The sequence below is a fragment of the Pseudorasbora parva genome, chromosome 19 (genome assembly GCF_024679245.1).
Source record: "Pseudorasbora parva isolate DD20220531a chromosome 19, ASM2467924v1, whole genome shotgun sequence".
In the NCBI taxonomy this organism is placed as follows: domain Eukaryota; kingdom Metazoa; phylum Chordata; class Actinopteri; order Cypriniformes; family Gobionidae; genus Pseudorasbora; species Pseudorasbora parva.
In genome coordinates, this window is record NC_090190.1 from 40,042,464 (window position 1) to 40,068,516 (window position 26,053).

Here is a 26,053-nt window from a genome sequence, read left to right on the forward strand (position 1 = left end):
CATTTTTTGAGATTAGACAACCTTTATTAAAATTTTATTAAAAGATTTCATATTGGGTAATTGTGTGTGTTGTATTTCCGATGACGCAGTGAAACATGCCAAATAGTGCTATTTTCATGATTTATCACATTTTTTATGTGGTTCAGATACAATAATATTTTGAGTTTCGATTTCTTAAACAAATTTCCTTCATTGTATCAACTCACATTTTTAATTTCAATAAACTCAATTTTTTTAAGGCAACCAGGTTACTCACTTTTTTAAGTTAAACCAACAAAAACCAACAAAAACATTTTACAGTGTAGAATTCTAGGAGACACATCCTTTTAGAATTCTGAAGATGGAATTCTAGGAGAAGCATTTAATTTGAAATCTAATGATGGAATTCTAGGAGAAACATTCATTTAGAATTCTGCAGATGGAGTTCTAGGTGAAGCGTGTTGCTGCTGTCAGTGCTGTGGGGTGTGTGTTCAGGTGCCGTACCTGATCCGATGGCAGCGGTGTGAGAGTCCAGGCTTCTCCTCCTCCACTCTGCAGTGATGCTGGAGTCAGCTTCATAAATGGTCTGCAGCATAACTTGAGCTTCAGACCTCGGTCTCAGCGTCCCAACTGTCTCTCCTTTGATCCGTCTCTCTCTCTTGCAGAGGCGTTCTGGTTTTCCCGGGCCTCTTTTAGCCTCTTCTATCTCTTCTTCTAGCTGTCCCTGCTGAGTTTCATCAGGTAGATCAGCGAGGAGACGTCACAGGTGAGAACGTCAGCTCTGTTCCTGCCTCTCAACCTCTGTACAGGAAACTCTCTGTCTGTCTGTCTCACGCTTTCTCTCTCTGCTGCTCTTCGTAACCGCGCTGTCTCTCTCACCGCACTCTCTCTCTCTCTCTCTCTCTCTCTCTCTCTCTCTCTCTCTCTCTCTCTCTCTCTCTCTCTCTCTCTCTCTCTCTCTCTCTCTCTCTCTCCCTCCCTCTCTCTCTTTCTCTCGCTCAGGTGCCAAGAATAGCAGCAGGACCAGCCCAGGACAGAAATAGGCCGGGCCAGACCAGGGGAGTAGAGCAGCGGCCAGACGCTCAGAATAGCAACACAAAAACACAGCTGTCTGCCTTCATCTCTTCCCTGCGCACTCTCTTTCTCCTTTCATTTATCTCTGCATGGGTGAGTCGTATGAAGAAACGACCAGCTCGTGTTTCACCACAAAACCAAAAGAAAGAACTCGGCAATTAGGTTTAATGCAAAGAAAATGAAGCCTGAAAGGAAATTAAGCACATTTCATCTACTAAACTCTCATGACTGTGACACACAAAAAAAATATTTTTGGTGTAACGTGAGAAATATTAAAAGGAGAAAAAAAAAACACTCTAATTACTTTGATGCAAAAAAAATGCATTTTTATACTTTTTGTAATCTTTAATACAAATGTATTAAATGTAAAATGAAAATTCTGAATTATAGTTATTTATTTTATTTGTTATTTAAATTAAAATCAACATGAATTACACATTTTGTACTTTATAATTGAAGCCATTTATATTAAAATGTCTTAGATTGGAGCAATGAAAATTATTTATTCAAATTAAATTAAATAAATCTTAAAATTATACATCTTAATCTTAATCTCAAAATTTAAAATTTTTTGTATTTTAAATCATTTTATTTTATTATTGCAATTACCATAAAATCTTGTCAAAATCTATTTATATTTAAATATTACAGTACAATTATAATTATTTTTAATACATTTATATTTACATTTAAAACATCACATTATATGAAAAGTTATATATACAATTATATTTACATATTTTGTACTTTATAATTGAAGCAATAGCAGAAATGAAAACATGGTTGAATGTTAAAATTGCACATTGCAATATATATATATATATATATATATATATATATATATATATATATATATATATATATATATATATATATATATATATATATATATATATATATATATATATATATATATATGCTGTCAAATCGATTAATCGCATCCAAAAAAAGTTATATATAATATAATATATGCGTGTGTACTGTGTATAATTATTATGTACATTTGAATATACACACACACACACATATTTAAGAAACATTTGCATGTATATGTGTATATATATATACTTTTTCTTTTTCTTTTCTTTTTTTCCCATTTTAAATGAAATCTTTCTTTCTTTCTTTTGATGTTGGGTAAAATATGAGCTGTCCGATCTCTTGACAGGTTTGGTGAGATTCCTGCTCCTGACGACCCTTTGAATCTCTCTATCTCTCTCTCAGTTTCTCCCTGTTTATGTCCGGCTGTTTTTCCTCAAGCTCCTGTGGACAATCTTTCTGTCACTGTGCGTTTGTCTTGTGTTTGATCTGTGCTGTTATCTGTTTGCACTCAGAGCGGGTCTGTCTCCTGTTGGTCTCTTCACCTGCAGGTCCTCTCAGATTCACACTCGGCCTGTGGACACTGAGCAGCCCACGTCCTGTTTCCCAGAGCCTCACCACTACACAAACAAGTCTTTGATTTTCTGTCTGCAAAACGGCATTTAGATTCAAATGCACAGAATAGAGAGATTTGGACTTTGACTTTGCAGGCAAAAGTGTCTTTGCTCAAGATATTTGGCTATTATTTGTGATATTTGTGATTTTCTTTGGGATTTTTCTGGTGTTTTCAAATTCCACCTCATTAACGCCACATTATAAATTCTTAGCAGTCTGAGCACAGTTTGACATGTTGAGGTTTCTTCTGAAACTCTAGAGGAGATACTGCAGTCACTTTCTCAGGAGAGATATCTGGTGGATGGATGGATGGATGGATGGATGGATGGATGGATGGATGGATGGATGGATGGATGGATGGATGGATGGATGGATGGATGGATGGATGGATGGATGGATGGATGGATGGATGGATGGACGGATGGATGGACGGATGATAGATAGATAGACAGACAGACAGACAGACACAGAGAGATAGATAGATAGATAGATAGATAGATAGATAGATAGATAGATAGATAGATAGATAGATAGATAGATAGATAGATAGATAGATAGATAGATAGATAGATAGATAGATAGATAGATAGATAGATAGATAGATAGATAGATAGACAGACAGATAGGCAGATAGACAGACAGACAGATAGATAGGCAGATAGACAGACAGATAGACAGACAGATAGATAGATAGATAGATAGATAGATAGATAGATAGATAGATAGATAGATAGATAGATAGATAGATAGATAGATAGATAGATAGATAGATAGATAGATAGATAGATAGATAGATAGATAGACAGACAGACAGACAGACAGACAGATAGATAGGCAGATAGACAGACAGATAGACAGACAGATAGATAGATAGATAGATAGATAGATAGATAGATAGATAGATAGATAGATAGATAGATAGATAGATAGATAGATAGATAGATAGATAGATAGATAGATAGATAGATAGATAGATAGATAGATAGATAGATAGATAGATAGATAGATAGATAGATAGATAGATAGATAGATAGATGTCCTCCTCTATTTCTTGTCTGATGATTTCATCCACTCGTCCTCATGAAAGCACCAGTAAACTCCCTGTAGGGAAAACACCTGATGACAATCGGCCGTTTAAAGGGAAAACAGGACATAAACCCGGCTTCTGCTGTGGAATCCCCTCAGGCCGGCCCAGCGAATTAGGAAACAGAGGAAATCTTTTTGTAATCCAGAAAAAGCACAATTCCCAGGAGCGAGACATTCCTAACGCGTGACAGAGATGAAGTTCCTCTGTGGCCACAAATGGCATCGCGACTTCATTTTCCCAAGCAGTTTTTACTGCTGTTTGCTAAGGCACACATCACCCAGCACCTTAGCAACCACACAGAACACCCTAGCAACCACAGAGAACACCCTAGCAACCTCATGACAACATGCTAAAAAACATTCATAAAACCTTGGCAACTGAATAGCAGTGTTGCTGTGAATCGTGCACGAGCAAACACACTTTCAGCAGAAAATAGTTTGAAAATGCATGCTCTTGATAATACAGTACAGCATTGTGAAGTGTACTGACTGCTCGGAACACACACACACACACACACACAGAGAGAGAGAGAGAGAGAGACCTATAGCTTTCCTGCTCTTCCTCTCCAGACAAAACAATGGCGGTGTTGTTAAATAGGTCATCTGCACAGGTCTGTGACAGAGAAACAGACACTCCCAAGGTAAAAGGGGACAGATAAAAATAACCACCACAGCAAAACAGCCGTTCTATCTATAAAGACCTTCAACTCTTTCTCTCGGGCTGAATACAAGAGTACTGAGAGCTGCATATTGCACAGTATGGTCTATATATACACTGCCTAAAGCAAGAAACATGCAGTTTGTGAATGCTTCTTGTGTTACGGTGACAGTGAAGAGTAGATGGCAGGCCTAATAATATGTGAGACTGTATGCATTACCTATATAACGAGAAACATTTCAAACAGCAGCTGCATTATTGTGACATGATTTAATTCAGCACCAGATCATAATCTTGAATATGCCTTTTTGATTTTTTTTTTTTTTTTTGCATTATAATCAAATGAGACTCGTCAGTGTTTGGAAACCCTCTACGGATCCAGATCAAACCTCACCCCATACACGAAAGGAATAAGCTCAAATAATAATGAGCCACCGTAAACACATGTACACACAGTGCTTAACACATGCTTAAACAGAAAAATACACACATGCGTCTGTGGAGCTTTTAGGGTCGGTTTGCAACAGCGCCATCTTGAGGCTGAACTACACAAGTGCATGCCTTTGTATTAGTGTAAGGTGGAGGTGTGTGTGTGTGTGTGTGTGTGTGTGTGTGTGTGTGTGTGTGTGTGTGTGTGTGTGTGTGTGTGTGTGTGTGTGTGTGTGTGTGTGTGTGTGTGTGTGTGTGTGTGTGTGTGTGTGTGTAATGTGTAATTTTTTGTGAGGGAAACATCTTGCATATGTCAGTGTGTCAGGAATGTTGCTGGTCTCCACCCTCTGAGATTTAAGGATGGATGAGCCAATATAAAGCTGAAGTTTTCTGTGTTGACATCACTCAAACAATCACACCATCTGCGTCACTCAACACACACTCATGAACTCATTTCAAAACCTCTCAGTCGAGACTCGGGCTACAATATCAGCTGCTACACCGATACACACCGCATTCTTGATTCTGACGCTCAATGTAGAGTCATCAAATCTATGAAATAACCATTTTAATCAGTAATAGACTAATCTATCTTTTAAATATGATCAGATGTATCATGTCAGAGAGATCTGTGTGCTGAGACACCTGTCAGCTTACTATAAATAATCCCTTCAGTCCAGGTGTGTGTGTGTGTGTGTGTGTGTGTGCGCCTGTTTATGTGGTTTATGAGGACACAAATTTGTACATGGGTATTACACTGGTATTACACTATAAATGTGGTTTATGAGGACATATCAAATGTCCTCATAATTCAAATGGCCTTAAAAACATACTAAATGATGTTTTTTTGAGAAAGTAAAAATGCAGAATGTTTCCTGTGATGGGTAGGTTTAGGGGCAGGGGCCAGGGGCGTAGCCATCTTTTCAGAAGTGAGGGGGACAGAATTTTTTTTTTTTTTGGACCAATATAATTTATTGCATCTCTTGCTTTTAATTGGGCAAGGTATCAAATTCACTGCTGAACAATAACCACTAATTAATATCTATAATATTATTCTCCTATTTTTTGTGCCAATTTTATGATTGGTTTATATACTACAAACACTTGTGCATTAAGACTCCATAGATTTTTTGCAATGTAAAAAAATATAGATATATTCTGATGTAAACCAGCTGTTCTCTATGTGAAGATATAGAAAAGTTTAATTTATTCCTGTGATCAAAGCTGAATTTATCATCATTACTCCAGTCTTCAGAGTCACATGATCCTTCACTAATCATTCTCAGATGAGGATTTGATCATCAACACACATTTATGATTATTATCAGTTGTGCTGCTCATGGTGATGCTTAATTTTTGTGGAAACCATCTAAACATTTGTGGTAAAATTTAAAAAAGAGAGAAATTAATACTTTTGTTGATCAGACATGCATTAAATTGATCACAAGTGATATTTTAATATTACAAAAGTTAATAATTTATTTAATGAATGCAAATAAATGCTATCGATTGAACTTTCTATTCATTAAAGAATACTGAAAAATAACATGTAGGCTATCATGGTTTCCACAACATTTTTAAGCAGCACATCTGTTTTCAACACAGATAATAATCATAAATGTTTCTTGATTATAAAATCATCATATGAGAGTGATTAGTGAAGGATCATGTGGCACTGAAGACTGCAGTAATGATGATAAATTCAGCTTTGATCACAGGAATAAATTACTATATTCACATAGGAAAAAAGCTGTTTTAATTTGTAATAATATTTCAAAATATTACTATTTTTCATTACATAAATGCAGCCTTGGTGAGCAGAAGATACTAAACATTAAAAGCTGCATTATTCATATAGCCTACTTTATTGTCAATAAATAGCCTACATTGAGATGACTTGAAAAACACACATAAAGCATATATTGTCTCAATCGTCTGATTGTCGTCGTCACGTTTCATAACTCACAACGATTGTTTTCCTTCAGCTGCAGCTCCAGCGTAACAGGGTATTACCTCTACGAATCCGCTTTTGGACTTTCTCTGAGAGAGCGCCCTCCTCATATTTAGATGCGAATAAAATGACAGGTCATGCATAGATTATTTTTTGTCTCTGAATTTAAATCTTGATGTATTCACATTGGTTTCTATGTATACACTTGCCCGTGACCTCAAGAAGCGCGCAATCAACCCAGATTAAAGAAATCTGTTTTTAGCGTCCCTGTTAACTTGCCCGCCCCCGCGCAGGTAACGCCGGTTCGGATCCCGCTCGGAGCGGGTCGACTAGGATCGGTGAGACCCAGTAAAAGTGCGGGGGACGAAAATACATTTTATTAAAAGTGAGGGGGACACGTCCCCCGCGTCCCCCGCGTAATCTACGCCCATGGCAGGGGCAGTGTAAGGGGATAGAAAATACGGTTTGTACAGTATAAAAACCATTACGCCTATGGAGAGTCCCTGTAAATAGACCAACATGTGTGTGTGTGTGTGTGTGTGTGTGTGTGTGTGTGTGTGTGTGTGTGTGTGTGTGTGTGTGTGTGTGTGTGTGTGTGTGTGTGTGTGTTCCTTGTGTGTGTTTCTTAATCTTAGACAGACTCAAAGTGGACAGCACTGGACGGGCCTCAGATTACAAGGAAAACTTGCATTACTTCAATCTGCTGACCATTCAGTGTCTCATTCTGTCCTGACAAACCCCTCAATCTCAGAGGACATCCTAATATTCATGATTAAAGCAAGATTACAATGTCTCCCAACTAAATATAATCTGGCAAAGCATGAGCCTTACTGTATATTACACCCGACTCAGCAGGAGAATGAAACTGTTGCTCATATTCTAAACGGATGCCACGATTATAAAGGACTTTATGGCAACCCGATCACACATAAATGCGTATAAATAGTACGAGTGTGCAATGTCGTGGAATGTATACGCCAAAAATCATTTTGGCGTGCATATGATACGCTGTTTTTCGCGTGCATATGATACGCACTTTATGGCGTATATATGACACGCGCTTGGGTAGGTTTGGGGTGGTGGGGTGGGGGGTTCGTATGTATAATACGCCATAAAATGCGTATCATATGCACGCGAAAAACAGCGTGCCATAGACATGCCAAAATGAGTTTTGGCGTATTCCACGACATTGCTATTTCGTCTGGTTGATCTGGTCACAAAGGACTTAATAAAGATAAACTATGGACATGAGAGTAAGATTTACAAGCATAGCACCTGTACAGGTGAACTGGTTTCATCAGAACACATCTGACAGTGACTATTTTAAAAACATTCCCAATACTCCTGACATCGTAATTGTAAAAGAGGTTATGAAGTGTGTATGTATCTTTGAAGTGGGCTGCTGTTTTGAGCTGTATATGGACACTTGTTACTATTCAGAACTCCTGAAATATCAGCCACTGGTAGATCTCACTCACAGACTGGGGTATAGATGTACATTAATAACTCTGATGTTTGGAAGTTTAGGCCATGTCCATAAGAATGTGGTCAGAGGGATGCAGTTGGGGGGCTGCAAAAAAAGGAGGCAAAAAGGCTTGCTAGATTTTGCTCCGGTTCAGCCGCCATAGGGAGCATGCAGATATGGAGACGGAGAGGTTTTGTTTATCCTTAACGTGTAATGCAATGTCTTGTGCAATGTCTATCAGATCCAAATAAAAGCATTCAAATGTGTGTGTGCGTGTGCGCGTGTGCGTGTGTGTGTGCGTGTGCGTGTGCGTGTGCGTGTGCGTGTGTGTGTGTGTGTGTGCGTGTGTGCGTGTGCGCGTGTGCGCGTGTGCGTGTGTGTGTGTTTGTGTGAGAACAGGAGAGGTTAAAAGGTCAAGCTACCCTCTTAAAAATAAAGATTCTTTATTGGCATCTAAAGTTCCGTGAAGAACCTTTAACATCCATAGAATCTTTCCATTCCACAAAAGGTTCTTTATAGCGGGAAAAGATTTAAAATGTGACCCTGGACCACAAAACCAGTCATGAGAGTCATTTTTTGTTTTGTTTTTTTGTTATTGAGACAATAGGACAATATTTGACCGAGATAAAACTATTTGAAAATCTGGAATCTGAGGGTGCGTAAAAATATAAATACTGAGAAAATTGTCTTTAAAGTTGAAGATGAAAAATTAAGTCCTTAGCAATGCATATTACTAATAATAGTTGTTTTTCATATATGTACAGTAGGAAATGTACAAAATATCTTCATGGAACATGATCTTAATATGCTAATGATTTCTGGCAAAACAGAAAAATGGATAATTTTGACCCATACAATGTATTGTTGGCTATTAACACAAATATACCCGTGAGACGCAGGACTGGTAAAGTGCTCCAGGGTCACAAATGTTTTATATATAGAAAAAGGGTTCTTTTAAAAGGGGCAGTTCTACGGTGGCTGAGTCAGCTCAACACGCTGCAAATGAAGAAAGCACCAGCAAATTAAGAAAACATCTTCATCAGTTTGACAACACGCGCGCTGCAAAAGTTCACAACACATACAAATTCAAAAACTGACCTGAAAGGTGAGGTTTTTTTGTTTACTTTTATATCATGATCGTATAATGGCTTAGTCGTTTGGATATTGTTCGCCTAAATATATTGTTACACTGTATAAAAAAGACCATGCATACGTTCAGGATGTTTAAATAAACAAAACAAAAAAAACTCACCTTTCATTCTGGTCAGTGACAACAACACTGGTGACAGGCGAGTAAACAATAAGGGTTCGTCACTCAAAGGAGTCCCTTTAAAATATTTCCGTTGTGGTCTGTGTTATTTGCAGCGCGTTTTTGAATTTGCATGTGTTGTGAACATTTGCAGCACGCGTGTTGTCAAACTGATGAAGATGTTTTCTTAATTTGCTGCGTGTTGAGCTGTCTCGGCCACCGTACAGTTCACCCCCCAAAATACATTTTAAATATAATTTACTCATCCTTATGTTGTTCCAGCCCTGTATGAGTTTCTTTCTTCTGTTGAACACAAAAGAAGATATTTTGAAGAACGCTGGTAACCAGACAGTTGACGGCTTAAGAAAAAAATACTATGGAAGTAAAAGGCTACCGTCAGTTTTCAACATTCTTCAAAATATCTTCTTTTTTGTTCAGCAGAATAAACTCATTCAGGTTGAGAACAACGGCGTGAGCAAATGATGACAGAATGTTCATTTTTAGGTGAACTGTCTCTAAAAATTACTAAAAATATTGTTCTATGGCATCGGTATTCCCTTACGAAACAAAAATATATTGCAGTATATTGGAAAATATCATGTAATACATTAGGCAATATATTCACATATGGGATTTAATATTTATATTTTACAATATATCCATTTTTGCTACTCTCAGCAGTATACAAATCTTGGTATTTGGGGCACTTTTTGTGGTTCTTTGCCTCTTCTTGACAGATTGCTTCCTGTACTTCTGAGTTGTAAGTCGCTTTGGATAAAAGCATCTGCTAAATGCATAAATGTAAATGTAAATATATTGAAGGCGGAATTCATTTTGCAATATATTACATGAATATATAATATATTGTATAATACCATCAATATATTATTCCATGTATTTACAATATATTATAATTCAAATAATATTTTGGTAAATATGTTTTCCTTTCATAAGGGTTAAACCTTCATTTCATAATTGTGCTGCTTAATTGATGGGAAATGGCATAATGTATAAACCTTGGTGTATGTGCGAGACATCAGCCAATGATGAAGAGCGTACAGCATCACGAGAGTCCTTTTAGCAGAAACACTTAGAGATGCAAAATAGCTGCTCCTTATGCAATGGCAGGCAAATCAACGGCCACAAGAAGGGTTTGATATGTTTGCGTTCCCTTCTGTGCTGTTTCATGATGAGTGTTTTGCATTTCACCCTTTTTATTTGACTAAAATAGCCTATCATAGACAGTCTAATGGCCGTGCTGTAGCAGTGCCAGTGCCAGACGGGGCCATATTCACACTCTTATTCATAGCAGACCTGTTGATATAACCTGTGGATCTGATCTTCACCCTGTTGCTATTCAATTCACTCGTGGATGAATCATGTGAATCTCATCTGTGCACGCTAGAGGTACAGGTTCTGTGAGGCAGAGGGTGTGTGTGTGTGTGTGTGTGTGTGTGTGTGTGTGTGTGTGTGTGTGTGTGTGTGTGTGTGTGTGTGTAGCTGCTGTCAGTTCTATTTATAGCTCTGTGATGTGTCCCCCATGCGTCCTATGAGCAGAGATGCTGGATATATTCTGTACCTGTTACCAAGAGCTCTCAACCCTTCTTTAAGAAGAAAACTCAGATTGTTCAGATCTATTTGCATGTGCATTATATATTTTTACAGTTCACTATTATTAATGATTAGACTGTATTATATGCATTTATAAAGGTGGACACTCTACTCGACATGCTCTAATTAACTCCATATAATTGCATGCATGCATTACATAATGTCACAAAATACATGACCCACGTTTTGTTTTATTCAAAAGCAATGATCTGATTCAAGTTTGGGCAACATTTTCTTAAACAAAAACTGTCAAATCTATCTATCTATCTATCTATCTATCTATCTATCTATCTATCTATCTATCTATCTATCTATCTATCTATCTATCTATCTATCTATCTATCTATCTATCTATCTATCTATCTATCTATCTATCTATCTATCTATCTATCTATCTATCTATCTATCTGTGAGGATGATCAAATGAGACATGCAGTTGGCACTCACCTGAAAAAGGTGTAAGTCTGTTCCTTCTCGATTTTTGGGATGCTATGAGAAACGATGGCGATCAAACTCACACACACACTCATTCATAAAAATGCAGCGCGGATCTTCCGCGCGCACAGTAGACGAACGCCCGAACGCGCGCGCGCGCAGCATCCAGACGCGAGGTCTAAAAATAGCGCAGGCGCGCAACAGAAGATATGCAGAAGAATAAACCGTTACACACACTGACTGATTCTCACATCACAGCGCGGTCTTATATAACTCAAGAGATGCTGACAGTGTGAATAACATGATTCAATGAGTGTGACTCACCATCAGCACACAATACAGGCGTTCTGATACAGTCAGATAATAAACATATTATTTTTTTATTTTATTTTATTTAGACTATCAGCATCAGTTCATCTGCGTCCCTGCAGTCACTTTGTCGAGTAGCGGGGGTTTTCAAACTGGGGTCCTCCAGAAGGTTCTGGGTCCCCAGAAAATTTCAGAGAATTAAAAGACAAAGCAAAAATGGAGTCTGCCGAACAATCTAATGGTTTAATTTCTAATTGTTTATCTCTTTGTTTGCCGTACACATACTTTCAAGATTTGTATATGTTTGCAACGTATCTTTCTTGTGAGTTTTTCTCAATATAGTCCCCTTTATCTTGCTCACTGCGGTTCTTAACACGCTATGTAAGCTGCTTACATTGAACATTGACGATCATGAAAGTTGCTTAAACAAACATTTTCAATGAAAATTTACTTTTCTTCAGGTTAATACATACAACATCAAGTATAGCCAATTTAAGTTTGGAAACAATATGGTGTATTTATAATGTCACACCTACTATTTATCTAACAGTTTTAAAAAATTCATCATATTTGGGGGTCCTTGGCATCATGAAGTTTGAAAACCCCTGGCCTAAGAGATGTTCATGCCTTCATCGTCAACATATTTTGTTTTTCCTGGAACAACATTCCTGTCTGCGCATGTAGTCTTAACCTTGTCCCACCCATAAGGTATGCCTCAAATCAGAGGAAATGACAGGTGAATAAGTTGATGTAGAAGCGGCTAAACCTGGTTGTAAGTCTAAACTTGACATTAACTGTAAACGTGTCTCTCAAAGCTGATTGGTTGATTTAAATGTTCTTCCAGGATCAACAATAATGTTGCACTTGCACATAGGATACCAAAAGATATACTGCATTTATTTTAAATGACATAATTAACAGATATAGGGAAAAAAAAATGTCATTTATATTTAGCCTTTCATAAAGTCTTGCTGTTGAGAACAAAAAACAAAACAAAAACAAAAAATAATGTCTATATGTGTCCTATAACTAGTGTTGGGGAAAGTTACTTTGAAAAGTAATGCATTACATTATTGCGCTACTCCCTTAAAAGGTAACTAATTGAGTTACTTTTTACGTTACCCTTGCGTTACTTTTTTCACCTTTGTTTTTAATAACAAAAAAGTTATATTTTTCTGCAAATGTAAAGACCTCTTCACACCAAAATTGAAATATTAACCTCAGGCCGAGGTAAAAATGCCAATTTTTAGCTCAAACTAAACTTTCAGCTGTGCTGCCGTTCTGGATAATGGAAGAATAGGACGCAGGAGAAAAAAGGACACCTTAAGAACACTTTCTTCACCAATAAAAACAAAAAATCAACAAAAAATAAATTTTTGCTTTTGGTTTAACTGATTCATCGAATGTAGTAGCAAAATATTAGTCAATAAAGGTAGATTAAATGCATACAAATATTAGTTTTTCTTCATTTTGAGGAATACTGATGATTGTGCAAGTGATATGAATAAATGCTCACATTTAGTCTAGAACTACAATAACATGTTTACACACAACACCTCTGCACTGGCTCTTGATTTTTCTTATCATGGGGAGAAGAGAGCTGTCAGTCAAATAAATGTGAAAAAGTAACTCAGATATGTTGTTGTAAGTATTACTTTACTAGTTAGTTGAAAAAGTAATCTAATTGTGTAACTCAATTTACTTGTAATGAGTTACTCCAACACTGCCTTATAACTATAGTGCATATGCCTAAACATGACGGCAAATCATTTATTTACATTTATTTACATACAGTGCCTTGTGAAAGTATTCGGCCCCTTGAACTTTGCGACCTTTTGCCACATTTCAGGCTTCAAACATGATTTGAAACTGTAATTTTTTGTGAAGAATCATCAACAAGTGGGACACAATCATGAAGTGGAACGAAATTTATTGAATATTTCAAACTTTTTTAACAAATCAAAATCTGAAAAATTTAGCGTGCAAAATTATTCGGCCCCTTTAAGTTAATACTTTGTAGCGTCACCTTTTGCTGCGATTACAACTGTAAGTCTCTTGGGGTTTGTCTCTATCAGTTTTGCACATCGAGAGACTGCAATCTTTACCCATTCCTCCTGCAGAACAGCTGGAGCTCAGTGAGGTTGGATGGAGAGCGTTTGTGAACAGCAGTTTTCAGTTCTTTCCACAGATTCTCGATTGGATTCAGGTCTGGACTTTGACTTGGCCATTCTAACGCCTGGATATGTTTATTCTTGAACCATTCCATTGTAGATTTTGCTTTATGTTTTGGACCATTGTCTTGTTGGAAGACAAATCTCCATCCCAGTCTCAGGTCTTTTGCAGACTCCATCAGGTTTTCTTCCAGAATGGTCCTGTATTTGGCTCCATCCATCTTCCCATCAATTGTAACCATTTTCCCTGTCCCTGCTGAAGAAAAGCAGGCCCACACCATGATGCTGCCACCACCATGTTTGACAGTGGGGATGGTGTGTGTTCAGGGTGATGAGCGGTGTTGCTTTTACGCCAAACATAACGTTTTGCATTGTTGCCAAAAAGTTCAATTTTGGTTTCATCTGACCAGAGCATCTTCTTCCACATGTTTGGTGTGTCTCCCAGGTGGCTTGTGGCAAACATTAAACGACACTTTTTATGGATATCTTTAAGAAATGGCTTTCTTCTTGCCACTCTTCCAGAAAGGCCAGATTTGTGCAGTATACGACTGATTGTCTCCCACCTCAGCTGTAGATCTCTGCAGTTCCTCCAGAGTGATCATGGGCCTCTTGGCTGCATCTCTGATCAGTCTTCTCCTTGTATGAGCTGAAAGTTTAGAGGGACGACCAGGTCTTGGTAGATTTGCAGTGATCTGATACTCCTTCCATTTCAATATTATCGCTTGCACAGTGCTCCTTGGTATGTTTAAAGCTTGGGAAATCTTTTTGTATCCAAATCTGGCTTTAAACTTCTCCACAACAGTATCTCGGACCTGCCTGGTGTGTTCCTTGTTCTTCATGATGCTCTCTGCGCTTTAAACGGACCTCTGAGACTATCACAGTGCAGGTGCATTTATACGGAGACTTGATTACACACAGGTGGATTATATCATCATTAGTCATTTAGGTCAACATTGGATCATTCAGAGATCCTCACTGAACTTCTGGAGAGAGTTTGCTGCACTGAAAGTAAAGGGGCCGAATAATTTTGCACGCCCAATTTTTCAGTTTTAGATTTGTTAAAAAAGTTTGAAATATCCAATACATTTCATTCCACTTCATGATTGTGTCCAACCTGTTGTTGATTCTTCACAAAAAATTACAGTTTCATATCATTATGTTTGAAACCTGAAATGTGGCAAAAGGTCGCAAAGTTCAAGGGGGCCGAATACTTTCGCAAGGCACTGTACATACAGCATTCCATTAGTAAATCATCACACCGGCTGCGCATATAGAACAATCATTCTCAAATTTGTCAAGAAAATCAATTTAATGTGCATTATTCTGCAGTTATAGTATTCATATCACCTTATCTACATATGTTCTCCTCACTTATGGTCATAAACCTAAATAAGGTCCAAAGTTTATTTGAGATCATTCAATGTGACGTCATGGCACCGCGCCAACCGGTCTTTATCCTGTTGAGTGACTGATATGAGAATGCTTATTTCTGACTTGGACTACTTTATAAAACGAAGACATACCAGGAATTTGAAATGGAATAGAAATGTGAAGATTGTTCTTCATTTGCCGCTCTTCTAATGTAGCCTCAGATGATGATGATGATGATGGTTCTTCCTCACCCCTGCCTGCAGTGTGACCCGAGCGGGGCTTTGAGCAACTGGAAACAGGTACACACATTAAATGCATATAAAAACAACTTTCACATCACACTTCTAAAACATTTTTGCTTACATATGCCTACACATTATAAAAGCATTATTTCTGAATGCTCTCAGAACGTTCAAAATGTTTTTCTTTCTTTTTTTCTTGGTTAGGCTATTCGAACGTTAGGGGAACATTCAATTTCCCTATTCTGCAAATATTAAGGGAATGCTACACTGTAAAAAGTTTTTGTTGGTTTAACTTAAAAAAGTAAGTAACCTGGTTGCCTTAAAATTGTGAGTTTATTGAAATAAAAAATTTGAGTTGATACATTGAAGGAAATTTGTTTAATAAATAGAAACTCAAAATATTATTGTATCTGAACCACATAAAACATGTGATAAATCAGAAATAAAACACACACAATTACACAATATGCTTACAAAATCTTTTAATAATATTTTAATAAAGGTTGTCGAATCTCAAAAAATGTTCATTGTATTAACTCAAAATTTTAATTTCAATGAACTCAGAATTTTAAGGCAACCAGATAACTTTTTTCTAAATAATTTTTTACAGAGTACTTTTGAACGTTATCAAAAGATTCCAAAACTAGTAATATTAAATATATATATATATATATATATATATATATATATATATATATATATATATATATATATATATATATATATATTTGGCGAATGTCCTAAAAAGGTACAGATTTTTTCCCCCATGAATGATAGCCTAGGCTAAAAAATGTTTTTGTTGATAACGTTTTAAAAAAATTAAGACCAGATAACTTTGAACGAATGTTCTAGTAGGCTGACCAAACGTCCTGTTTTCCCAGGAAATATACATGTTTGTTATAGATGGTATTTTGTAATCTATAAAAATGTATATCTTTGCGTAAACTTTGAGTATCGGTTGATTAGGTTATCTTGCCGGGCCGAGTGTCCTGGTTCTCGGTAATCAAAGTATGGTCACCCTAATATCACGAAGAACATTTGTTCAGAAAACTATGCCAGAACGTTAGCCAAAGTTCCTTCATGTTTTTGCAATGTTAATTTGACAACCACACATCAGTGTAGCTAGTTCTTGACATGTCATGTCAAAATAAAAATAAATAAAAAAAATGCCTTTTTTTCCTGCTGATTTTAATGTGCACTAGAACACTTTTATCCTTTCACTGTATCACATGTTGAGACTTGAGAGTTGAGTTGTTCAAAGCTGCTGTGTCAGTGCTGGTTCAGCAGAAGGCATGCTTTCAAATGACGCACAATTTCTGGAAAAAAAAATCCACAAGTCGAGGCACGTTACTTGTATAGATCGTTGAAAGGTCTGTGCTATTTTAATCGACCAAATAATACAATAAAGCACGAGTCACGGGTGAGATAGGTGTGTCATCATCACACGCTGACCAATCACGTGTTACGCTACAAGTACACTGTTTGACTAGTATACCCACCCTAAACGCCGAGCTTGTGAAAAGAATACCGGCTCACGACTCACTAACATTATAATATTATTCCATATGAGTCTATATAATATGAGATGATATCCATCAATAAATCATGTCTACTCTATATTGGCCGAGAACATTAGCTTCGTAGCCACTCTTCCGGGTTTATAATTCTTCCAACCAATCAGTGCCCACGTTTCTCATCACATGACCTGTCATCAGAGGTGCTCCGGAGTGTGTGCGCTGGTTTGCGTTGAGACTCCTTGTCGAGCTCGCGCTCATGGCGGCTGCAGGGAGGGCGCGCGCAGTCCTGAAGCGCCTCAGTTTATGAACGCGAGAAGAAAGAAAAACGCTAAACATGTGGCGGGGATAAACAGAAACAACCGTTTTTACATTTTAAATAATGTTTGCAGAGGTAAGCCACGATTTTCCCTCATTTGATAGACATTTTATTGAATTTCCTGCTGTATTGAGCAGCTGTTAGCCTAGCCGTGTGTGTTACCTGAGCAGGTAAATAAACACACACACACTGAAGTACACACACAGTTACACGCATTTACACACACACGCGCGTCTTGTGTGCGGGATTACACACACTAATGCGGCGAGATTAGATGTTTCTGAGCGCTGACAGTAAGTCTTCAGCTAGCTGAGCTAACATCAGCTGTCTGTGTGTTTACATGAGTAGTGTGTGTGTGTGTATAGGGGCCATGGGTGGAAATTATGGGCTTTTGTGTGTTTTCTGCGTGTCTCAGCTTGTTGACGTTGAGAGTAGCTGGAAATTACAAGATGCGTGTGTGTGTGTGAAACTTGTCATATGTGTGTATGATTGTGTATTTACACTACATTAAACGCATAGTTTTGTGTGTATGGGTGAAATAAAACCTTGTGAAGGTGGCAATTCAGATCATGAAGTTGTTTATGATGGCATATCTGATAACACACACTGGTTTTGTTTGTCAGTGTCATATCAGTATCTGATTTTAGTATGTTGTTGAAATTAAAAAACGTAATGTAAACAAAGTAAAAACTCCTGTTTTAGCTGTTTACTCGTAGTTCAGGTTATGAGTTTGTTTATAATATGTTATTTTAACCTCTCATTATATATGTACTGTCTACTAAAATAAACAATAGTAAACTATAAACACTTATTTTGGAAAATGCAGATTGTATGACACTAGATGTGGTATTTCAGTCTCTGCTCATGAACTTCTTGTAAAGTGTAAACATCTATTTTTTTTCCTTTGGTGCAATTAAACCCATGCAGACTTTGTGTCTGATGATAAACTTGAACATGTTCAGCCTGCTTGTATGACGCTGGACTTGTGTGTACATTTTATTTCAGTTTCTGAGCATATACTCGTAAATGGGAAACTTGTTTGGGCTATGCAAACATTGTGGTGTGATGGTGAGATAACAGTCTGGTTGTGTGACGCTTCCTTTGGTTGCAGGGTTTCTGCGGGTTTTTAAAAGTTTTCATTTGACCTTCCACAATTTAAGGCCTTAAAATGTCATGCAGAAAGTCTTAGATTCAATATCATTGCATTAAATTAGGGCCCTATGATTTCTGTGATGCAGAAAACACGGATTTAACTGTAAAATCCATTTGTAAAACTGGAATAAAAAGTAAAAGACAGAATTTGAGAAGTATTTCTTAAGGCCCTAGAAATGTTGTTAAACTTGTAATAAATTGCTGTTTCACGATTTCAGTTAATTAGACATGCTTTTCGATTATTGAAATTTAATTTAACTAAACCCAAAAATTAAAACAAAAATGAATAGAACAGATTTCATCGGGCTCTAAATTTGATTGCAAGATTAAATTGCATGAACTGCAAAAAAATGTAGGCTAGATTTTTTCCCCCAGTACAAATATCTAAAATCAAGATCTAAAATCTCCTTAAATCAAGATAAACTTACTTGAGATGAAAATTGAGAAATTAATTAATTGAGTCTATGCTTAAAACAAGAAATAAAGCATCTGTCTATGGTTATAAAAATAACTTGTGTTATAAGTACAAGTATAACTTACAACTTTATGTTTGAATTAAGTTGATTTGTATTAACCCATTGGCAGATATTTGTTCTTCTTTTAATCATAAAATCGCTTTCACAATATTTCACAAGATTTATTATTATCTCAAACTTAAAGCTATTTTGGAGTATTACGGAGATCTGTTGGAAATTGTATTTTCCATCTTTGAAGTGTTGTTAATACAACTCATTGTTTGCTTGCACATTCACATTTAGAGAACATATTGTCGTGTGATGTTCCCTTCGATTTATTCCTTACTTTTGTTTTAAAAGGTCTTAAATTGACCTTCATTAGACCTGCAGAAACCCAGTGTGTGCAGATGTGTCATTTCACCCTCTAATTATATTGTTTTAAGTAAACTCCTGTTTGGGACATTTGCATAAGCAGACTGTCTGGTTGCTCTCTTGTTTTCTGGTGCATATGTACAGAATGCAATTTCAGCGTCAAATCTGTAATCATGATGAACAACAGGAAAAGTCATAGATTGGTGAGAATTATGGGAACCTGATAATTGTGTCGAATGGTGTGTTCATTTTTTGGATTGTTCTCATGAAAGTATTGTAGTATCACGATGCCATGTGTCGGGGGTTATTTTAGGTTATTTATCACATTTATTTATAATTCTAAAATAACTTACACTGTAAAAAAAAAATTCTACACTGTGATTGTTTTGTTGGTTTAACTTAAAAAAGTAAGGTTGCCTAAACATTTTGAGTTCATTGAAATTAAAAATTTGAGTTGATACAATGAAGGAAATTTGTTTAAAAAATAGAAACTCAAAATATTATTGTATCTGAACCACATAAGAAATTTGATAAATCATGAAAATAGCACACCTTGGCATGTTTCACTGCGTCATCAGAAATAAAACACACAATTACCCAATATGCTTACAAAATCTTTTAATAATATTTTAATAAAGGTTGTCGAATCTCAAAAAAAATTCATTTTTATTTCAATGAACTCAAAATTTGAAGGCAACCAGGTAACTTTTTTTTTTTTTTTTAATATTTTTTTACAGTGTAGTGAATGACTGATCACATCTACATTTTTCAGTTGGCCAAATTGAAATTCTGTGAATTGATGCAATTTTATTCACAGAAATTCAATATTTAAATGTGATCGGTCACTTAAATTTTTTAAATTGGAGACCAACATTTTTTTTTTGCAGTGTAAAGCACAAGGTTTTGTCATGAACACAAGCCTGTGAATTGGTTGCAGCAAGCCATATTTCATGCATTTGACACAGGTTTCAGAGGATTGTTGTTGCATCACCTGATGACAGGTGGATGAGGTGAATCCTCTTGAGTCACCTGACCCGCTGTAAGAGCGTCCACACGTGTCTCCGCCGGCGTATCAGGACTTGAGCGCATTCACTCTGTCTTTGCATGTTAGGGCCGGACCTCGAAGTTAATGCATTACTGCAAATGTTTTACTAGCCCGGTGAACCAGGAGATTCAGGTCGGCCCTGCTGTGATGCATGTGATGTTATATTACAGGTCAATTCGCTTGTTTGCTGTAAGTATGAGCGCAATTTTAATAATATAGAATTATCTTATAGAAATGCCATGCACAAACAACTGTGTCATTTAATGTTGTTTTCCTCAGTGAATTATATGTGTTGTACGGTGTACCGCTGGGTTGTGTGTCAACAGAATGCAAAACTGTAAATGGCCAGAAGCACTTGACTAGATTCAGGCTCGTGTTTCGACACGAGTAGCTCAGTTCACCTGTGCACCGACGCTATCCCAGCATGCTCTCTGCGCGTGCCCTGTTTATGCCCATCAGAGCTGTGAGAATATATGCTGATGTAAATCTCATTATCTGATCCTCATCAAAGCTTTGTAAAGCTCCTGGTTATGGGGTGTTGATTAGTGGTATTATTATCTAACACTGGCAGGCTGTTATTTCACAGATACAGTGTAGCTTGTTCAATGAAGGATGGTGTTCGTTTTTGCAGTGATGTAGTAGTTAAATGTAACTAGACATTAGTGTTGTCAAAAGTACAGACTTTGGTACCAAGTCGGCACTGACATTTTTAAAATGTGACACTGTTAGCATTTCCCTCTAGCACTGAGCACTGTTGAACAGATTCAAAAACCCCTCTGATTGGCCATCACGTCCACAAGCTCAACATATATGTCTCTGATTGGCCATCACGTCCACAAGCTCAACATATATGTCTCTGATTGGCCATCATGTCCATAAGCTCAACATATATGTCTCTCTGATTGGCCATCACGTCCACAAGCTCAACATATATGTCTCTCTGATTGGCCATCACGTCCACAAGCTCAACATATATGTCTCTCTGATTGGCCATCAGGTCCACAAGCTCAACATGTATGTCTCTCTGATTGGCCATCAGGTCCACAAGCTCAACATGTATGTCTCTCTGATTGGCCATCAGGTCCACAAGCTCAACATGTATGTCTCTCTGATTGGCCATCAGGTCCACAAGCTCAACATATATGTCTCTGATTGGCCATCAGGTCCACAAGCTCAACATGTATGTCTCTCTGATTGGCCATCGTGTTCACAAGCTCAACATATATGTCTCTCTGATTGGCCATCGTGTTCACAAGCTCAACATATATGTCTCTCTGATTGGCCATCGTGTTCACAAGCTCAACATATATGTCTCTGATTGACCATCGTGTTCACAAGCTCAACATATATGTCTCTGATTGGCCATCGTGTTCACAAGCTCAATATATATGGCTCTCTGATTGGCCATCGTGTTCACAAGCTCAACATATATGTCTCTCTGATTGGCCATCACGTCCACAAGCTCAACATATATGTCTCTCTGATTGGCCATCGTGTTCACAAGCTCAACATATATGTCTCTCTGATTGGCCATCATGTTCACAAGCTCAACATATATGTCTCTGATTGGTCGTCGTGTTCACAGGCTCAACATATATGTCTCTGATTGGCCATCGTTTTCATAAGCTCAACATTTATGTCTCTGATTGGCCATCGTGTTCACAAGCTCAACATATATGTCTCTCTGATTGGCCATCATGTTCACAAGCTCAACATTTATGTATCTGATTGGCCATCGTGTTCACAGGCTCAACATATATGTCTCTGATTGGCCATCGTGTTCACAAGCTCAACATTTATGTCTCTGATTGGCCATCGTGTTCACAGGCTCAACATATATGTCTCTGATTGGCCATCGTGTTCACAAGCTCAACATATATGTCTCTGATTGGCCATCGTGTTCACAGGCTCAACATATATGTCTCTTATTGGTCATTGTGTTGACAAAGCACGCCCTGTTTGTTTTCTTTATTTTACAAAAGTACAACATTTTTGTTATTGTGAGTGTACACAAACAAAGTAGACCCTTTCATCCAGTTTTGAATAATTTATTACTCTTATCTGTATAACTAGAAATGAAGGATTATTCTAAGTAGTTTCTGCTGTTAAAGTGCATTATAGTTCAGCTTCTACACTCCACACAAACACTTGGATATGTGCCTAATAATAGCACACGATTAATCTTCGAGAGAACAGCCAAGTAAAGTTGTTACTACTTGGATGTTTCAAATGATAAGCCATAACTTTAAGAACATTATTATTTCATTTAAATGGCAATACATTTAGTGTAGATCTTTTTGGTCTGTAGATGGCATAGATATGGATTATACACTCAGCGTTCGGTCTCTGGGCAGCGGCGTTGAGCCTGGGATATTTACACCTGTCTTAAAATAGACCTCTGACCAACCTGAATTAAACACCGAAGCTTCACTCTCGAAACCTTTGGCAACTCTTTGGCACTTGTGTGTTCCAGCTCCTCAGTGCCGAGTCACCCTCCAAATTTATCGGGTCAGAGTGTGTGTAGCGGCGTATGTAAATAAATTTTGCGTTTTACAAAGGTGGAGCTTGTGTGACTGAGGTGATTGAATGGCAGTCAGTGGATAATAATCTTAACCTGGCTAAAGTCTTTGGTGACCCATTCTGTGAGGACTTTACATGACAGAATGAGATCATCACTGTTAAGAGTCCTATTGAGGTTACAGCTCTACACTTTTCTCATATGTCTCATATGAAAGCCTGGTGATCTAATTGGTGTATTTATCAGATTGTAATAATGTCCCCCTGCATCTTTTTTTTGAAATCTCACAGGGTGTCCATCTTTCTACTGGATGGAGACTCACCTGTTGGAGCCGCATGATGTTGCATTGTAAAAAAATATTTAAAAAATAATTTACCTGGTTGCCTTAATTTTGAGTTCATTTAAATAAAAAAAATTGAATTAATACAATGAACATTTTTGAGAGTCGACAACCTTTATTAAAATATTATTAAAATATTTTGTAAGCATAATGGATAAGTGTGTGTGTGTGTGTGTGTGTGTGTTTTATTTGTGATGACACACTTAAACATGCCAAATTGTGCTTTTTTCCTGATTTATCAAATTTTCTATGTGTGTCAGATACAATAATATTTTCAGTTTCTATTTATTAAACCAATTTCCTTTATTGTATCAACTCAAATTTTTATTTTCAATAAACTCGAAACTTTAAGGCAACCAGGTTACTTACTTAATAAGTTATTTTTTTACACTACTTTTAACTGCAGTGACAACAATAGACGCTAAACTGGAGTGGTAGTCTTTTTAGCCAAACATGTCCAGAGCATCCAAAAGTCGAATTAGAGCCGGCAGGAATAGAGCATTGTCTTCACTGCATATATTAATTTATAATTAACATTTGTTAAAGCTACAAAAGTGATTTTTCTCTTTGTATTTTTTTTGTTTGATTAACATTAAAGGCACAATATGTAATGTTTCAGCATTAAAAATATAAAAGATCACTATATCTATGTTATATATTTTTTAAAGTTGTGTGTTTACATTATCCCGACAGTTCCAATTAACTTCTAAATCCAGAGAAATTAATATTTTAATTCGAAGACACGGACCGTGTCTTTATTTCCGTTATGTCGCCAGTCTTTCACGTCATATCCACGTTTGCGTCTTGCTTCCTGCGGAACTCGGCGGAACCATAGATATCTATGGGCGGAACCGCCAAACTCAAAGAGGAGCACTGACAGACAGTATAAGGGGAACCCCCGTATAAAAAAGTCTGTATGATAATGGATCATGACTACTCTTTGCCTGTACGTTTTGCCAGCTCAACAAAGCGCAAACGTACGGGTGAAAAAAATGACCCCAGAAGATTTTGGGACAGTAGAAGAAGCAAGAGACGTGTAAACCTTGGAGAAGCCCTTGAAAGATGGCGAAATCTTCGTGACAAGCTCGGACTGCAGAGAGATGCTGATCTCGCTTGCGTTTTAATAAACAGGTAATTTAAGTAACCATTCAGCTAACATAATAATCATATAATCATAACATGCTGTATGTTTGCATATTGCATAGCGATCTTGACCACATTGAGACGTGTTTAGCTGAATGCGTAATGTTATACATTTTGTATCGGCTTTTCAAACAGGCGGATTCTCTGTTTTTGGAGACTGAAAGAGCTATTTTTTTAAAAACTGATTCAAAAGTATTTCTATCCGTATATTTGGTGACACGATGATGTCATGTGTAAAACGCAGATGGACTAGCTATTATTGGTTTTATATGTAGCTGGAGAAAGTAACGTTAGCTTCATAAGGTAATATGCCACTATCTTGGTCAATTAATATAAGGTGACCGTCACTTTTATCATATGTTAATACTAGCTACATATAATATTGATTTAATAATGATCTACTTATTCATATATCTCCGAGTTCCAAAATAAATGTTTATTAGAATGATTGATGAACGTGGGGAGCGACACAGCGCGTGTTCCAATGAACAACGTATTGCAGGTGCTGGTTCTCTCATTTACTGTTTTATGTTGGTAATGATAAACTAAATTGAAATTTATTTCCTTATTGAACAGTTGATATACAGAATGTTCGACAATCGCGGATGCCATGTCAATATATCTATAATTTGAGTAACTCAAATTATGATGCGCGGTTAATATGTCAACATAGCCTACCAACTTATAGGTATGTTGACATAGCGACCGCCCGCACAACATTCTGTCTCGCACATTATCTAACGTTACTGATAAGTTTGTTAAGTAACGGTAGCTCGCTGCTATTTCATTAGATTGACATTACATAAAGTGAAAAGCCGTAACTAAACTTAACAATAATAGAGATGTAATATAACAATCAATTACCTTGTCAGTGAACATGTTTTCTGCTGGAGATGCCAGATTCGCTGGTTGACTGGCAATGACAACAACTCCCATGAGCCCACGCACTTTCCCGACGTCACCAAAGTACGTCAGTTGTTATTATTTTGAATGAGTGACCCCTAGTGGCCAAAAGTTGCATACTGCACGTTTAATGATTAGGAATTTTAGGCTGCTGTCCCTTTAAGATTCAATATAATGATACACATTCGTTTTCTTTCTCAATTGTTATCTAGGATACATGCAGAGACGTAATTTTGCAGGTGTGTGTCCGTTCAAGCACAAATAGACACAAAATTGAACAGAAATGCACACAGAAAACAGTGTGTGAGTTCTGAATCGAGTTCTCATTCAGGCCATCCTTTAAAATATTCTTGTTTGCCGTAACCCGACCGACCCTGTCAATTTAGGGCCGACTCAATTTTTTATTTTTTTTTCCTTTTAGTCCGACCGACTTGCCGGTTGTAAATTGGCTTTAAGACCGACCAATTTCTTTTTTTACTTTTCAAACAACTAATACAACAGTAATAAAATAATATGAATTATATTTTAGTAAGTATTATAAATGTATAAATTGCCTGGGCCATGCAAACGAAGGCTACGTTCTTTCGTTTATAGAAAAACCCGTGACGTCATCTATGTTTACACTATGGTTAACGGATGTCACACTATGGCCTGCACGTGCGTTCGTTTCGGCTCATACTCTCATTCACTGTAACGTTAGACTGTTAAAGCCCTGTCGGAGATTTCGCCGCATTGTGTGACAGGAGTCAGGACCATGGACACGTTACACACACCAGGCAAGTGCACTGCAGAAGGGAGGGCTTAGTTTGAGCCCCTGCCCTTTTTGAAAAT

At 37.1% G+C, this 26,053-nt stretch overlaps 2 protein-coding genes across 8 annotated transcripts in view; one reads left to right on the forward strand and one right to left on the reverse strand.

Moving 5' to 3' along the window:
• The window catches only part of LOC137047805 (histone deacetylase 9-B), a 50,430-nt gene extending 38,831 nt beyond the window's left edge, over nt 1–11,599 (reverse strand). For 2 of the 5 annotated variants that reach the window (XM_067425692.1, XM_067425687.1), the window contains exon 1: nt 484–857. In XM_067425692.1, coding sequence (XP_067281793.1) covers nt 484–558 — 75 coding nt within the window. In that variant the 5' untranslated portion in view covers nt 559–857. Of the gene's footprint in view, nt 1–483; nt 858–11,380 lie in introns of those variants that run through there. The other 3 variants (XM_067425686.1, XM_067425693.1, XM_067425689.1) reach the window with 3 other exon arrangements.
• Nucleotides 11,600–17,208: 5,609 nt separating this feature from the next.
• snx13 (sorting nexin 13) overlaps nt 17,209–26,053 on the forward strand; it is a 52,621-nt gene continuing 43,776 nt past the window's right edge. For 2 of the 3 annotated variants that reach the window (XM_067425116.1, XM_067425118.1), the window contains exon 1: nt 17,209–17,369. In XM_067425116.1, coding sequence (XP_067281217.1) covers nt 17,358–17,369 — 12 coding nt within the window. In that variant the 5' untranslated portion in view covers nt 17,209–17,357. The remainder of the gene's footprint in view (nt 17,370–26,053) is intronic. The other variant, XM_067425117.1, reaches the window with a different exon arrangement.